We start from the raw sequence: 17,492 nt of genomic DNA, 5'->3' as shown, positions 1-17,492 counted from the left end.
ATTTTCGCTCAGCTTTTGGCTTCTTAAGTTTCTCAAATTTTTCTTCAAATTTATCCCAAAGTAACTCCCCACAAGCGCAAATAGCCTGAGAACTCTCTATCAATGGCTTCCTCTTTTCCAACGCATTGGACGGACGGCCTCTTCTTTAGCCCAGTGTGATTAACATAGCCCTCATTTCCGCTATTTGTCATCTTGCCGAGATGGCTCAGTCATCTTGCCGCTCCTCTCAGTTGGGAGAGCGTCAGACTGAAGATCTGAAGGTCCCTGGTTCAAAGAGGGAGGGCTCGAATGAGCTCTGATTAATTCCGGGTCTCGGCAATAATTTTTGCTGATCTTTCGGCTTGTTAAGTTTTTCAAATGGTCCTTTAATTTTATCCCAAAGTAACTCGCCACAAGCGCAAATAGCCTGAGAACTCTCTATCAATGGCTTCCTCTTTTCCAACGCATTGGACGGACACCCTGAAGATCTGAAGGTCCCTGGTCAAAGACGGAAGACTCGACAATAATTTTTGCTCATTCCTCATCTTTGGGGCGCTGAAGTTTTTCAAAGTTTCCTTTAAAATTATCTCAAAGAAAATCGCCACAAGCGCAAATAGCCTGAGAAGTTTCCATACCTCGCTTCCTCTTTTCCAAGGTATTGGACGGACAGCCTTTTCTTCAGCCCAGTGCGATTTTTACGGCCCTCCTTGCTCCTTTATGTTATCTTTCCGAGATAGCTTAGTTGGGAGGGCGTCAGACTGAAGATCTGGAGGTCCCTGGGCTCAAATGTGCTCTGAAGAATTTTTGCTTATTCCTCATCATCTGGATTTTTTATGCCAAATCATTACAAAGATCCCAAGGGGCAGAGAAATCCTTGTACATCGGTTACTCCCTTGGAAGGCATCCGACAGGGTAGTCAGGGAGCAAGTGTGATCCCGTGGGAATTTGATGAAGAAAACAAACGACCACTCTCAAAGTTTTCAGTGGACTCTACTGAGTAAGAAAAAGCCTGTCGCCAACGGATTTTGGGGAGAGTTTTAATAAGGGATATGGTTAATCCGCATGAAAACGAGGCTAGAGTATAAATTTCATGATTTGTCACTTTATGTGAATATCTCTTGTCCAATGTGACATAGTTACAAAGAGTTACGGTGACAATCATTGGACAGGTGACTTGCGTCCTGAAAACGAGGCTAGAATATAGGTTTCACGATTTGTCGACTTTATTTGAATTTCTTGAATATATCTCTCTCCAAACTATGTCAGAATGTGGGATACAATGCCTGACACATATTTACAAGGAGTTACTGTGACAATCGTTGATCAGGTGACTTGAATCCTGAAAACCGGCCTACAGTATAAATTCCACGATTTATCGATTTCTCTTCCTTATTTAACAGAATAGCTCTAATTTTTACTATGATTTTCCGTCAACTAACCATCCACACAAACAATATTCCCTTCACTTACCCGCTTTACTAGAGATTATTTTGTTCAGTTTGTAGAGAGAACCCACTTCCTGTCAGCGGATTCTTGCTGCCGCACCAAAAACACGCCACAAAGGTTGCTAGTATACTCCTGCTTTCGCCGCGCGAATAAGCAGGGGCCCCCCACGTCACTTTTCGGAAAATATCTGTTCGGAAGACGATTTGAGATCTAGAATTTTCGCAACATTTGTTGTAAAATTTCTTGCTTGCCTGCCTGTCCTAGGACTTTCGAACATCTAAAACATGGTATAATTGCCCATTTTTAACGGATTTTTACCTTAAAAAGGTCACTAGAATTTTCGGCAGCCTTTTTTCTAGCTGAAACTTTCGAAAAGGTAAGTTTTGATCCCTATAATTTTCGGATCACTAGACTTTCAGTTAGGGAATCCGAACAGATAAAAACTTTTTAGGGGATAAAAATATGCCTATATCTACCGTTTATATACTAAAATACGTTTAACAATGCTATGTTTAAGTGGTTTTGAACTATATTCTCGTTGGGTGCCCCTGAATAAGGTCCATACCTCCGCAATTGACCTGTTGCACCCATACAATTTAAATCAACAATTGGTTTCTTATTTGAGCGTCCATAGCGTGCATATATCGAACCATGAAGCACAAAGAAAAAAGACACGAGGAAATAATTTTAATGAAATAAAAGCGTATATTAGAAGTGAGAGTTTGAAAAGGGAGAAATGATCCTGGCACTGGCACTTATGTGGGTTGTGTATTCGTACCTCATTGAACGGGTTTCAGGATTGGTCAAAAGAACAATCGAGCGAACGAAGGTTACAGAAATCAATAGTAAGTGTGAGACTACTGTAAATCTCGGGGCTTCTCGGGTTTATGATTCTTTGTGTATTGCATTTGCATGATAATCCCGGGGGGGGGGGGGTACCTTTGTAATTTCTGGGTGGGGATGTGCCGCTGGGACCCTGGAACCCTTAGCCTATACCAGAGCTAGTTCAGCTGAATTTTGCTACCCTATACTAGAGTAAACTCCCACCGATTTCCGTCTAAATACCGATACTTGACAGTTAATAATATCCAGAAGTGTTTCATGATAGCCACTTATCGACACTGGATAGCGTTCTGGTTTCCTTAGTCTTGATAAAATCTCCAGGCGACTGGTCAGTTTCGTGAAAAATGATACCCTATTCTAGACCCAAACGCTCGGATTTATATACCCTATGCTAGAGTAAACTGCTTGAAAACTCTTCACAGCGGCACATACCTATATGGCCCATATATGGCAGTACCCCCCCCCCCCCTCCCCGGGATGATAATGCAGCATTCACATTTTAAAGGATATGGAAATACTCGAAAGAAAACGTTTTATTCCCAAAGGATTTGACTTGATTTGTGTTACAGTGTGCCCAAGCAGTGTTCCAGCGCTACAACGAATAGACACTTAAATGAAGTTCCTTTCCTTTCCTTTTTTCTATGGTCTAGTGTAGGCCAATTAACTTCAAACGTGTGGGCGAGTTAACTTCAATGTGGGCGACGTTACCGGTTACCGACTTTTGCAGTAAAGGAGATGCTAAATCTCCTTACTGTCCAACATTTGTGCATTTATCAGCTGACTTCTTCATCAAACTTGACGTGTTCAGGTATATGAACTTGTTTGAGATCTTGCATGTTCGGTTCAGGTTCATCCCCTATCAATACCTGTATCACATGACTGCATGCCTTCTTAGCCTCCGCATCAATCTCCCAGCTAAACAACTCACGGAGGATGATGTAAATATTTTGTTCTCTCATGACTTCTCTGCCGTGCTTAGTAGTACAAAGCTATGAAAAAAAGATAATATGGACTGCACATCAAAATCAAAATAAACCTCAGATATTTCTTTAGAAATAAAAAACAAACAAAAACAATTTCATGTATAATTTCATCGTTAAAAACAATTAAGTTGTTTTAGTGTGGATAGTCGGTAAACCCTGGCATTTTTACTTAAGTGGTACATAGGGTGAAGATGACTGTCACCCAACGATAATTTCTCTTTCCCCAGATGTCCAACATCAAAGCACACTCTCTGATACTCATTTCACAAGGGGAGTTGAAGGTAAGAAATTCATCAAAAAGACCCAAACAGCTGGAGGATTGAATCAGGTTGTGTAGTACAAAGCAATTAACTGGATTGCTTATTGACCAACCTATTCCTTCCTACAATTATCCTTGAGGGGGTTTTATAAAAATCTTAGTACTGTCATTTTGTACTCCTTTATACAGACTGAGTGTACATCTGAGTAACCAGGGTCACCTTGGTGTGGAACAAAGTAATTAGTGCTGAAGGAAAGATCACAGTAAAAACGACTAGCCTTTCTCCACCAGCTTCAGGCTCAAATCTTACATGAAAATAATAATTATTATTACACCACCACACTGCAACACACATCATTGTACTTTAAAATTTTATTTATCAAGTTGAACTTAAACATTTACCTATAGGTAGGTATTGTCAGAAGTCAAGTCAATAATGTGTTTCCTTTGTTTCATTTTTGTTTCTGTGAGCCTCCAGATTTGACACAAGGATATTATTTTGTCTGTTAGTGTCTGTTAGACAAAGCTTGTGATATTGTCTTTTTAGATTGCAAAATGTATGGAAAGTCATAACTTTCTTATGTAATCTTTATTCTTTTGGTGTTGAAGTTTCATCTTGATGTTTTGGAGTTTTGCTGTAGTGTACTGTGGCAACATTGTTAAGTGGTGTGGTTTTGTCATTATGTGGTGAGGTTTTGTCATTATGTGATGTGGTTTGATCGTTACCTGTTTTGTTTTCATCACAATGTTACGAGGTTTGATTGTTACATGTATGTGCTGTGTTTCCATTGTGAGATCTTTCATTTCATGTGCTACATTTATAATCAAAATTAATAAAGGGAGAAACTCGAAACGCCATAAACCTCACCACATAAAATGTAAACACAGCACACCATAAGAGAAGACCTCAACACATCCTGATGGTAACAAAACACGTAACCATCAAACTTCGTCACATCCTGATGGAAACACAACACGAAACCATCAAACATCATCACATAATGACAAAACCTGACCACATAACAACAAAACTAAACCACAGGACAACACCTCAGGACCAAAAGAATAAAGATTACACAAGAATGTTATGGCTTTCCTTAAAAATGCTCAGCTTCTAATATTCATGGCTCAGCAGATCACATCAGGGTAATTTAAGGTGAAAATCATTGGTAAGAGTCTTTTTTTTTTATTAAAATGCTATTTCAATATTGTCTTCAATGAATAAGCAAAACAGTCATACCATTGAGTCAACCACCTTTTACAAAAAACTAAAAAACATGACTTTTTGAATATAAGACCCATTTAATCTTTTCCCTACAGATTAAGATACAGAAGATAGTGAAGTCCCCTACAAGGCTTAAAAACCCAAAGCCCAACCATGAATTAGACGTTTGATGTTGTCCTTTTGCAGCATAAACCTTCAGGCCACGAGTTGCTTTTGAAAACTTAAATTCACCATGAATATTTAGTAAATTTAGAAACAAAATACCCATAAATTCCTAACTTGGAACTTATTCACTTACCTGAAGTAAGGCATCCAACAGCATTTTTCTTATGTCAGCATCAGGTTCTCTCTCTTTTGTATCATCCAGATACTGCAGGTCAGGGGGGAGTTTCTCCATGTCATCTTCCGGAAATTCCTCTGGTCCAGCCAATGGCAGCAACAGATATGGCAAGATGTCTACTGTTTCACTCAATAGCCATTCATGAGATGCTGAGAATAAAAACATTTGTAGCTACTCCTGTTTGGAATTGAAACTTACTTAACAAAGAAAGAAAGTAACTTTGTTAAGTTACTTTCAATTTCCAAACTGGAGTAGTTACAAACTGTGAAGCTACAAACTGTGATTGTACACCTGGTTGCCATGTGAACTGTAACTTGTCATAAAATAATTATACTGGTAGATATGAATGTTTTGAAAACTGCCTTTGGAATAAACTAAGAAGTCCACACAGATTTTAGGTGAATGCAAAAGTAGGCCTGAATACAGACCCCACTTTGATAACCACCACGTTGAGTCTAGTTGATGGCTTAAGTCAGGGCAGTAGTCAAGGTTCAGGAAACCTGAACTCACATCAAAATCTCAAATTCCCTTTCATGTTCAATCAGTTAAATTCACAACCAATATATTTAAACATATCAGAGTCATACCCATGTGTACCATTTGCAATTCCCAATAAAATTAATAATTGGGCAAGATTACTGTAACTTCACCGAGGCTGTTAAAGGTAAATCTGACTTGCTGGAAAAGCCTAGAGCTCCCTGACTCACTTAGCCTCTTAATTGTTCAGGGGGGCAGGGACCTTGTATTTAATCCTTTGACTCCCAAACCGGCCTGAACTGGCCAGAGTTATTATTTTACTCTGTCTAACGTCATACGATTCTACTCGTCAATGGGGAACCCCTGGGAGTCAATGGCTTAATCTGTAAAACCTGTTAAATAAAATTTACTATAATAATGACCATGAATCCTTGCTTACTCTAAGCATTTCAACAGACATTCTTTTGGCTTTTCAGGCAATCGTTTCTTCCCAAAAAAGAAACATTGATTGACTGCCAAAAGAGTCACTGCAAAGGCTAGTTTATGTTTAAGTGTGAACAATAATGTTTTAAAATAATTTATTGTTAAATATTAAAGTACTTTTTTCAATTAGAGTTATTTGTAAGTCTGCCTAAGGCCATAGTTAATAGAGGCGACTCAACTGAAGCTTAATAGTCACATTTTTCACAGTGACCTGAATAATACCTCCATCATAGGAAACCTTCCAGTGTAAAGTCCTGCTACACTACGTCAACTTTAATAGTGAAGATATTGTTGACGTCACCTACTGTCATTAATGTGCCAAACAGACCCTCATTGGCTGTCAAAACAAAGGGTCTTTTGTGTTCCTGTGGTTGACACATTTGAACAACAAACTGTTTGTAAACTGATATCTTCCCCATTTGTCTTGATATAATGCAACTCACCTGTCTCAAAGCAACAGTTTTTTAAGGCTCCAACAACCCCTCTTCGTTTGATAAGGGAAGCATTGTAAGTAGTGAAAGGCAGAAGACGTTGAAGGACGCAGAGATCTTTATTCAAAATAAAATCCCTGAACTCTTGTAACTGCGTTAAATTTGAAATAAACATCGCCAGATAGTCTAATTTACAGTGTGGATTGTAGCTCTCCAAGCACAAAACGTCCACGATCTTGTTTAAACTGCAGTCCTCATTCCTCTTGGCAACGTTTAATATCTCCCTACATCCTCTCTCTGTTCTTGTCACGTTGGACAAAATCATGGCTGCTTTTTCCGCATGCTCACTAGCTGGGTTGAGTGTGTAACTTAAAAAAGGCTCACTAAAGTTGTATTCCAAAAGCTTCTCGGAGATCAATGACTCTGCCGACAAATTCACTAGTACTAAGAAGGCATCTGCACAGATTCTGGGATTCGAATCTTTGGTCAGATCGAGAAGACGCTGTAAGTATTCGTCGTTTTCCTTGAGAAATTTCCTTCCATTAACAGAGCCAGAAAGCCCTAAGATGTAATCTAAAGCCTTTTCTTTGACATCGCCCCGTGCACTTAAAGAAAGAAACGGCAAAAGTTCTTGGACAGCCGTTTCGTCCACGAGGTCCGCCATAATAACACTCGACCAAAGAATCTGGGTACAAATACTGCGAACCGGTGCGACTGCGACAGCGGAGGGAGAGGTGACCCGGTGATGGGGTGGCATCCTCCGTTCAACACAAATGTTTAGAAAGGTTTCGTGACAGTTATAAAACGTAATTTACATGGTTGGTTGCCCATATTTCATTGTGTACACAATCGTTAAACGAAGGACGACTTCAACTTGTCTCACTCGCTCTCTTCCTCTGTTTGGAACGTTCCAAGACTACTTTTAATATTCAGATCCGGTCATTGGCAACCAAGACGAGGTGAATTCCTGGGGTTCTAAAGCAGGTTAAAAATAAAATTTGCGGTCATGTTAAAGAAACCACTGAAGCGACGCGGAACCATTGTAATCGAACACAACTTGGAAGAAACAAAAAGGCTGGAAGAGGATTCCAAAAGAGAAAAGAATTGGAAAAGGTGGGGTCCGTATCTATCCGAAAGACAGTGGGGAACTGTGAGGGAAGATTATTCCCTCGACGGATCTTGGTAAGTTGATTTTGTTTCAATGATATTAAGGGCTTTCGCTGAAATCACTGTTTGTTAATTACTTGATTTGCTTCACTTTGAATTATCTATACCGTCAACTGCTATTTGGACTTAGCGTAATTAATGATGGCTATTTAACTGTTAATTGACTTGCTGACAGGAAAGTTGTGTGTGAGAGTATCGTAGTTAATACTATAGGCACCCCAGTTGGTTGGTTGATGGGAATATTTTTAAGCATCTGACATGGCGTGGGCTTTAATTATGTTGGCAAATTTTTTGAACTTTATTGCTGACTTTAAAGGTGGGCGGGCTGACTGCGGGTCAAGAATAAAGGTATTATGGCTAAAGCGAAAGCGTCTCATACCTTCAAAGTATTCTTGAGAAATGTTTGAGAGGAGATAAGAGCCTGGCCTGCAGACAGGATAAAATGTTGATTGGATTCTTTGGTGATGGATATGGAGCTGCCAGAAGGGAGGTACCGGTAGTTGTGAAACTGCGGGAGATACCCTTGTGGATAAGAATGTTTTGAGTACATGTAGGTTAATTAATTAAGGAGACCAACCCCACCTCCCTTTGCAAGTCAGGGACAGCAGAGCTTATGACTGATACCGTTTCTAAAATTTGTTACCAACCACTTGTTTACAGCTGGGACTACTTTTCGCATGACCATGCAAGATCAAGAGCATACCGGTGGGGCGAAGACGGTTTACTCGGGATAACAGACCGCCAATGCCGACTTTGCTTTGGCTTGGCGCTGTGGAATGAAAAAGACCCCATTCTAAAAGAAAGGCTCTTTGGGTTGACTGGAACTGAAGGTTAGAATAACAAATCAACTGCTGCTGCATGGAAGAAAATTTGCATTATTTCTAGCTTTGGGTAAATGCAGCTGCTTATCCTCAGTTGAGGAGCAGCATTTGGGGGAAACTTTGTGACGTTAGTTGTCTGTATTTCGAGGCACGAAATCCGCATTAATCTAATTAGGGCCATTTCTGGACATATCTGAATGTTTCCAATGGACTAGTTTGGATCAGTAGAAACTGGAGACCGTTCTTAAATGAAAGAGTATATTTTTCATTGCATGTCTCTTACAGTGTTATTAAGCAGATAATCTTTATTAGTATCACCCAACTAGTGGACTAATGTAAATCCTGCATTTTGATTGGCTACGCTACTAGAGGACTATTATTAATAGTCCTCAAGTAGCGAAAAGCGTGACGCTTTCTTTCGTTTTATTCCAAAATAAATATTTCTTGAACTTGCATTTGCTAACCTTGGCTTTGCCTCATGGTCTATTGACCCGTAACCCTTGCAGGCTACGGGTCTAATAGTTAAATAGCCCAATATTGTTCAGTCTCGTATTGGGAGGATTAAATTTATAAGCTGAGGGGGGAGGGGAGGGTACTCCATTATCAAGTTCTTGGTGTACCTCTGGGTCTCTGAGAACCACAATGACAACATAATTTGAACGTTTCTAAACTCCAGTAAAATGTTCGTTGTTGTTGTTCATTGCTATTGAAGGATTGTAATTTTGCGCCGTAATGCGATTGGTCCAAAATAAACCAATGATATTAAATGTTGCAATAGTAATGACGTCTTTTTTGTGCGTTTTCTGACATTTTGCTTTAGTTGCGTTAGGTCTTTTGTGCTTGTGTCAAATCGTAGAGATTGTAGATGTCAATTGATTTTACTTCACTTCAGAGGCAGTTTTTAGGACTTGTAGCTTTTGGTTTCCAACTAAGTCTTGTAAAGACAAATTAATGTAGCTGAAAAAATTGTAAAGATTCCCAATTTAAACATCATACGTCTAACGGAGTCAACGAGTATTTCTTGTGTAAAAAATGTAACATGACGTTACAAGCGTGATGACATCATCTTTTATCCCATCCCTATCAGTTCTCAAGACTTTGGGGGTTGACAGCCTAAGACTAAAATATTTTACTCTGTCTAATGCCAGACTATTTTACTCCTCAATTGGGGGCGTTCAAGGGTGTCTGAGATGTCAATGGGAATTTATAAGCATGCTGTGTTAATTTAGAACTTCTTAATCAGTGTCACTTGTGGATCATAAAAAAGGAGAGCTTGTGATGTAGCCTGATAACCAAGGTCACTTGCATTGTAAAATTAATGTGAAATTATTGTAGTTTTTGCCTTTTTTTCTGGGTAGTACATTTCTGATTCATTCACATTTGTAGAACAATGCCAAACAGTCTGTGGATTCCGTAAGATGCAACACAAATGTTAGGTTTGATCATTCTTATCCAAAAGGATTACAAAGCTTAGCCACTCACAGATTTCCTTACAAAGGCAGCATAGACGCTTTCATGATGAAAGAATGTGGTTAAGAAATCAAACATTAGAGGGTTTCATTGATTTTATTCATTTTTATCCTGTTGTTTTTTACTGATACAGGTAACCATGGTGAGGATGTGAAGGAATGCTACTATTATCTTGACTCAACTCCAACTCACTCTTATATGAAAGCACTTTACAAATACCCACAGAATGAATACCCTTATGGCTGGCTTGTTGACGAAAATCGAAGAAGATCACGAGAAGAACCTGAATTTGAACTAGAAGATACTGGTGAGATTACACTTAAATAAAGCCTACACTACTTCACTGTCATTTGGTTTTCATGTTTTACTAATTCACACCAGCCAACCAGTTGCTGAGAGAATGGGGGGGGGGGGGGGGGAATATTAGTTAAGAAATAACACGGTGACCTTACTTATAAGCTCTTCTTTAAAATCTTATAATAAAGGAACTGTCAAGAATATTATAAGGCCACTTCCCCCTTAACCTAGCTCATAATCCCCAGCACTGTCTGACTGTTTTTGTTGATGAATTAATTAAATTATGTTTTTCATACCAACATTAAAACAAGCAAGTGCAGTGGTGACAGCACTTGCCTCCCACCAATGTGGCCTGGGTTAGATTCCCAGACGTAGCCTCACATTACTTGTGGGTTGAGTTTGTTGGTTCTCTTCTCTGCTCTACTTCTCTGCTCTTCTACTGTAACAGTTATTTCTAGGTCTAGTGTCCCCAATAGGCCATGTCTACCTCCTCTTCAAAGCGAGTCTAAGTGTGAAGTTTTTGTTTTGAAAATTATAGTTTTCATTCATATGTAAAGTAGAACTAATTAAGCAATAGAGGACATTTTCCGTGTTTCCATAGCCTCATCCAAACACGAGGGGGAGTTGGGAAAATTCGAGACAGTTATGCAAACCCAAGATGCAGTCGAGGGTTTGCATAACTGTCGAGAATTCTCCCAACTTCCCGAGTGTTTAGATGAGACTATGGAAACACGGAAAGAAGTGCTCTATTGCTTTTATGAAATATTCCTCAAAGATAATTCGACAAATGAAGGAAAATGATGTTTTTTTTACATCTTGATACACGCTCATATTTCCTACCAGCCAATCAAAACACGTGTCTGACTAGATAACCAATCAAAATTTGTGTGATGTCACAGCCGTGTTTCCATACTCTCATCTAAACACAACTATTAACCAATGAGAGTGTGCGTACTATCGCAATTATCTTATAATTACCATCATAAAACCTTTGCACTTAGACTTGCTTTGATGAAGAGGCAGACATAACTTGGGAATGGCCTATTAGTGCCCCAGTACTAGAACACTTGACACTCAAATAAAGTTTGTCAGCACCACTATTAATTAACGGTTTTTTCATGAAATAAGTATGATGACGAATTAAAGGCAAAGTATTGAGAAGATGGCGGAAACAAATTAAATCCTGCCAATGCAGTTTGCTTTGAGGTGGAGAGGATGATGATGCAGATTGTGATAGAGATGATAGGATTTCATCTACTCCCTCAAGAAGCTGATTTCGAATTCATGCAGTACTGTTAATGGTTCTTTTTTGTTTTTCTGAGGAAACAAGCTTTCACGGTTTCAGTGTTAAGCTGTCAGTAGCAGGATACAAAAGTAAACACAACATTATTTTTCTTTCCATTGAGGTATTATTCTTTTGTAGGTGTATTTAATGAAAGTCGTTACTGGGATATCTATGCTGAATATGCAAAGAACACTCCAAATGATATCCTTATACAGATTACCATAGCAAACCGTGGTCCCGAAACAGCACGACTCCATGTTTTACCAACACTGTGGTTCCGTAATACTTGGATATGGGGTTGCAGACATGAAGGATGTACTCGGAAGGCAAGCATGAAACAGACAGGGCCTGACACAGTAGAGTGTCGACATGAAACCTTAGGGGATTATTGTTTCTTTGTGGATGTTGGACCTGAAGATGAATTACCAGAGCTGTTGTTCACCGAGAATGAAACAAACTCTATGGTGAGTGTACTTTTGGTATTAAATTGTGAAGAACATCTCCCTTCACCGACAGTTGGCTGGCAAATAGGGCAGAAGTTATGAATCTATTATAATGCTCTAGTTTGTATTTATTTTGGGCACTCATTGCCTTTGTTCTTGTAGACAAAACACAGTTATAACTCCAGTTGTTTAAAGACTGGATAACTTGACTTGGTCTGGTGAACAAGTTAATATCCAGCAAAAAAAAAAAAAAAAAAAAACGACGGCCATAAGTTTAATAGTTTGTTTAACTATCAAATGTTACCCTCTGTGAATAAAGTGGGATTGATTCAGGGGCACCCAACGATAATCTTCAGTGTGTTCGGGAGAGTCAAAATGCTCTTAGACTAATAATTTCGGATCTACATTGCAAAAGAGCTACAGATTTCTTTACTAAAACATCATCGTAAAGATTTGCAGTCAGGGAAAATTAGTCCCTTACCTTTTTGTATGGGATATTTTTGCAATTTTTGACACTTGACAAGGTCATCTAGCAGTTTCGGATGAACAAATGGTTCGGTTGAAGTTCTTAGGAGGTAACTTTCAGCTAGCAATTTCTGAAATGAAGATATCATTCCCTAAAATCTATTATGTAATGACTATTCCCAGGAGTTACTGCGTTTCAACCGAAAACGGTTGGAAAAGTGTTCTAGTGGGAAACTTCAACCGCTTCAACCTAAACCGGTTGCAGTTGAAACGGTTAATTCCAATAGAACACGACCTTAATGTGCTTGTTGGGTGCCCTTGTTGATTGATGATTGATCGATTGCCAGGCTTCCTTCCAAGGTTCTGGAAAATGCAAAGTTGCTTGGCAACGGCAAAAGCACATCTGAAAGATCAGAGTCCTATGCACCAGACATAACTAATCGATGACATCAATGAAATAAATGAGTAATCAATAGGTAATTGATTATTGCCGATGATCAATGAGTAATCAATGACTAATCGATAGGCCGCAAAATTTTCAGTCATCGATTAGCCATCGATTGTATCGATTAGTCATTGATTGCATTGATTAGTCATCATTTTCAAAAAATGGAACGTATGAAACAGGGACCTGCCAAAAATATGACAATAGCGGTTCTAAAACAACTCTTAAAAGATAAAGGAATCGTGTTTAGCTCAAAGGCCAAAAAATCGGAACTTGTTCAAATATTCAACACTCAAGCTGGTTATATAACTGCTTATGACGGCTAATTGCTTAAGCCGAAGCAGTTTTACTTTGCTGACAAACACTCACCAAAAAAACCGATAACCATGTAGTCGATTCTTGTCAGCGAATTTGTTAGTTTTATTTTCAGACTGGTTGGTTACTGTTCAGTTGTTTTGTTATTTAACATAAAGAGTTAGGTTAAGTGAAATACTGCACAATTGAGAATCATCTGGAGGATACCTAAACTTCGAGCCAGGATTCAAGCTAGGATCCGAGCCAGGATTCGAGCTAGGATCCGAGCCAGGATTCGAGCTAGGATCTGAGCCAGGATTCCAGCAAGGATTCGAGCTAAGATGAGCTTTTCTCCACTTCTCGGTTAGGTTAGGTCTCGAATTGGTTAGGTTAGGTGTATTTAGGTTGGTTCTAGTCTAGTTAGGTCTAGTTAGGGTTAGGGTAGGTCTCGGTTAGGTTAGGTTAGGTCTCGGTTAGGTCTTGAATCCTGGCACGGATGCTGGCTTGAATCCTGGCTCGGATCTTGGCTTTATTCTTAGTTTATCTCAATCATCTGTATTTGTGATTAGCACTTTGCGCCTCGACAATGCAGTTTGCTTTGACAAACTGCCCCGGTTAGGTTAGGTTAGGTTAGGTTAGGTTAGGTTAGCAGCAATTACAAAATTCAGAGCCGCACAGGGCCACAATCTGTAATTTGTTGGAACCCCTTTTGAAGAACGAAACACGTCATAACAATTAAGGCACTATTGTGTTTTTATTGTACCTACTATGATGATCTTATCATTTCAGTTGGCACGATAATGTAAATAGTGGGCCCTATAAACAGTATAAAGGTCTTTTAGCTTTGATAATGAACGAACCAGTTAATAGCTGTGGTGTAGTCATAAGTAAATGGACACACACTGTCTTCCATTGCTTTCTATGTAATGTCCTGCATTCACTGAACGATTATCTTATATTGTCATACGAAGATTATTCTACTACTGAGAAACAATACTTTCACATCATGAAACAGCGTGCAGTAGTTTCACTTTTAAGGTGACCATGACACGTGTTCTAACACTGGCTCCTGATGATAGTCATCAAAAACTGATTAATTGTTGGGTGGTAAAAGTGGTAATGGTTCCCTACATTCTTTGTAAAATTTCAAAGCAATTTCATTATGCAATGTGCTCTCAGTAGCCTTGTCCGGAGCCTTGTGCTAATGTGGCAAAAGGTAAACAAAGCTTGCCATATTTTCTGTAGTTATGCCCACTTAAAAAAAACCGGCTGCAGGCCTGGAATACTGGTTTATCTCACCTTGCGCACCGTATTTTTAGCGTCTTTTTGGTGTAGAAAACTACACGACCTTTACAAAAGACGGGTTTCATCGTTTCGTTATCCATGGAGAAAAAGATGCTGTGAGCCCCAAGAAGAAAGGCACAAGAGTGGCACCTTACTACTTAGTGGAAGTTCCTGCTGGTGACGAACGTGTTCTTAGGTGTCGACTTACGGCTAAAGATGAGTTAGTCATCGATCCATTTGCAGAGAGGAATTTTGGAGCCATAATGCAGAAACGACTGAAGGAAGCAAATGAATTCTATAAAGTTGCCATACCATGTGAGTACTTTAATTTTTGCTGGTTTAATAGGCTTCCCCGATTGCGTCCATGCACACTGCAGTTGACACTGGAAGGATGAGACGAGGCGATAGGCCCTTTTAGTTTCTTTCTTTTTTGCGCTATCTTCGTCGAAGGACTTAATTTAAGAGCTACCTGTGAAATTTGATAAAGTGAAGTGGAAACGCTATGCACAAACTCAAAATTCAGTTTCGTGACGTGAAGCTGGTTCGTGACAGCACTTTAGAGAGCATGCCATTATCCACAGGCCGATGAATACTCTGCATTCCGTTTCGAAAAGAGAAGCATTTGATCTGCACGATAGAAAATGAGAAACACATACCATTAACAAGAGCGTACCACCATAGTGGCTTTTATTTGATAGGTGAAACAGTTGGGTCCAAGCACAGGCTGAAAACTAGAACAACCTTGACGAGGTTTGATTCGAATGATCTATTGAAAGGAAAAAAAAAACAGTATTCTTATTTATTTTTTTTGGACGATGCTCTACTCCTCAACAGCTTTGCATACGCGGCGTAAGTAGTGAATTAACACACGAGACATACCAGTTTATAATGCACGTTTTTCCTTTCAGCTGGCCTCACCCCAGAGGAAACCGATGTGTCGCGCCAGGCATATGCTGGTCTTCTATGGAGCAAGCAGTTTTATCATTACATCATACACGACTGGCTTTTTGGTGATCCGGAAACGCCATCTCCACCCAGAGAGAGACTCAATGGACGCAACTCTGAAGCTGAGTGGCGACAATTATTTAACAGAGACATTGTATCAATGCCCGACAAGTGGGAGTACCCATGGGTATGTTTGGGTCACGCTGTATTAACTGTCGGCCGTCTTTCACGAAAGGACACAGCGGCTTTTTCACTATATTATTTTGGGGTAATAAGCTTCCTTTGGTTATGTACACCATTGCCGCGAAAGAATGAATGGGGCTGTCATTCAAAGAGATCATTTTGAGAGGATATTCTACAGCATAACGTACTGCTGGACAGGACAAAATTGTTTTAGTGGCAGTCTAAAGTAGGATCACATTTGGGGATTAATTAAAAACGTACATATAGCTAGTGCCAATTTTTTCAGCAAACACATATGAGGAGCGCATAACTTCGAAGTGTTTGTGTAACGGTGTTTTTACGCACCAGGTTTTCTTTTGATTGATTTCCTCGCGAAACCAGACTCTTCCAGTCAATTATAAGCCTTATATGACAAATCATTACCCTTGAGGGTAAAAACGCTCACTCATAGGGCCGAATCTTATTCAAGAGCCCGTTGAAAAATAGTGTGGTATTTGAAAATGCCGCGACAAAGACCTGGTATGGGAGTTTGTGGGCTTTTAAGAATACACGGGAAATACTTCTGAGCAGCCTTTTGTTTGAGCGAAACAATCTGATTTTTGAAACACCAAAAAGGTCAAAGACAAAAGAACAAGCAAGATTAAAGAGGCCATAGCGTAAGAGTCAAAGAGGAATGAACGGAATAAGAGGTCCTGATGGCCTTTACTCGGGCTTCCTAGTTGTCGCGTGTACGAAGTCGTGGGGTTTGTGTAGGACGACAAAGAACACATAGTTTTTTGACACAGGGTTTACACGAGCCACAGCCCTCAATGTATCTTTGTAGGTAGTGCGATAACACTACTACTTTTTGGTATTTTCTTAGATTCATTTCTTTACCTCTTTTAACATTTTCCGTGACTTTGCAGTATGCCACTTGGGATTTAGCTTTTCACATGCTTCCCATGAGCAAAGTAGACCCTCAGTTTGCCAAGGATCAGTTGTTGTTGTTTCTTCGAGAGTGGTACATGGCTCCTAATGGTCAGTTGCCTGCTTATGAATTCGCCTTGGGGGATGTCAATCCTCCTGTTCATGCGCTGGCGTGTTTGATGGTCTATAAAATGACAGGTCGCAAAGGTGCGCGGGATGACGAATTTCTGGCGCGATGTTTCCAGAAACTGCTCATTAATTTCACGTGGTAAGTCACTGATTTCTTTTCTTTTTTTACAAATTACCAGAGAACGCTGAAACGTACCCCACTCGAAAGTCTTTTTTCTTTGATAGTTTGTTTAGACACCTTGACACAACCACTTGAAAGCCTCAGTGACTCCTAAACAATATAGCTGTGAGGTTTATGTTAGAGTCTGTTTCTATCTTGTTTTCTCCTTTGCGCTCGTATTTTATTTGTGGAAACAGTCCTGTCTCCGTCTTTTAGGTACGTCCCCCTCCCCGAGACAGTAAACCTGGAATCCTAAATCACCCCTTGCAAAACGGACGTTTTTAAAGAGAGGAGTGTCCTGGTACATGTAGTTTTTAAGCTCAAGACCCGTGTTTCGATTGTAACTCCAACGGCTTTATTTTTAGCCTTTGTTTTTCTATTAGGTGGGTGAACAGAAAAGACCCTTCTGGTAAAAACATTTTTGGCGGGGGATTCCTCGGACTTGATAACATCGGTGAGGAATGTTAATTCATTCTTAAAAGCCTTTAGTCTTTTTATCTTAGTTTCTTGCCCTACGTTTTAATGACGAAAACGGCGTCGAAAGGAATTTTCGTCTTGGAATTCAATGAAATAGTGATCGCGCGCTGTTCTCCGCCAACTAAGAGCAAAAAGCAAGACTTGCGTGTTTTGCCTCGCGTAGCCGTAGCCCTTGCTCCATGGATTTAATCTGTGATGTGATTGGTTCATTTTATCGCTTAAAATGCTTACTGTGATTGGCCAAAGTATTTGCGT

General features: G+C 39.6%; 2 protein-coding genes and 1 non-coding gene across 4 annotated transcripts in view; 2 read left to right on the top strand and 1 right to left on the bottom strand.

Annotated features, from left to right (window-relative positions):
• Positions 1 to 194: 194 nt before the first annotated feature.
• Trnaf-gaa (transfer RNA phenylalanine (anticodon GAA)) lies at positions 195 to 318 on the top strand. Its single transcript has one exon. It is a non-coding gene; the product is annotated as a tRNA-Phe (tRNA).
• A 1,779-nt stretch (positions 319 to 2,097) lies between these two features.
• LOC138047011 (protein HGH1 homolog) lies at positions 2,098 to 7,223 on the bottom strand. Its single transcript, XM_068893674.1, has 3 exons — positions 6,479 to 7,223; positions 5,034 to 5,224; positions 2,098 to 3,257 (listed from the first exon to the last, which is right to left on the bottom strand). The coding sequence occupies exons 1-3, from the start codon at positions 7,221 to 7,223 to the stop codon at positions 3,042 to 3,044; spliced, it is 1,152 nt and encodes a 383-aa protein (XP_068749775.1). The 3' UTR covers positions 2,098 to 3,041.
• Positions 7,224 to 7,368: 145 nt separating this feature from the next.
• The window catches only part of LOC138047010 (uncharacterized), a 17,261-nt gene continuing 7,137 nt past the window's right edge, over positions 7,369 to 17,492 (top strand). The window contains exons 1-8 of one of the 2 annotated variants that reach the window (XM_068893673.1): positions 7,369 to 7,648; positions 8,294 to 8,463; positions 10,058 to 10,231; positions 11,645 to 11,970; positions 14,473 to 14,752; positions 15,346 to 15,569; positions 16,471 to 16,739; positions 17,144 to 17,214. In XM_068893673.1, coding sequence (XP_068749774.1) covers positions 7,473 to 7,648; positions 8,294 to 8,463; positions 10,058 to 10,231; positions 11,645 to 11,970; positions 14,473 to 14,752; positions 15,346 to 15,569; positions 16,471 to 16,739; positions 17,144 to 17,214 — 1,690 coding nt within the window. In that variant the 5' untranslated portion in view covers positions 7,369 to 7,472. Of the gene's footprint in view, positions 7,649 to 8,293; positions 8,464 to 10,057; positions 10,232 to 11,644; positions 11,971 to 14,472; positions 14,753 to 15,345; positions 15,651 to 16,470; positions 16,740 to 17,143; positions 17,215 to 17,492 lie in introns of both variants that reach the window. The other variant, XM_068893672.1, reaches the window with a different exon arrangement.

The sequence above is a fragment of the Montipora capricornis genome, chromosome 4 (assembly GCF_036669925.1).
Source record: "Montipora capricornis isolate CH-2021 chromosome 4, ASM3666992v2, whole genome shotgun sequence".
NCBI classification, from domain to species: domain Eukaryota; kingdom Metazoa; phylum Cnidaria; class Anthozoa; order Scleractinia; family Acroporidae; genus Montipora; species Montipora capricornis.
This window is presented reverse-complemented; position numbering and strand designations above follow the sequence as displayed.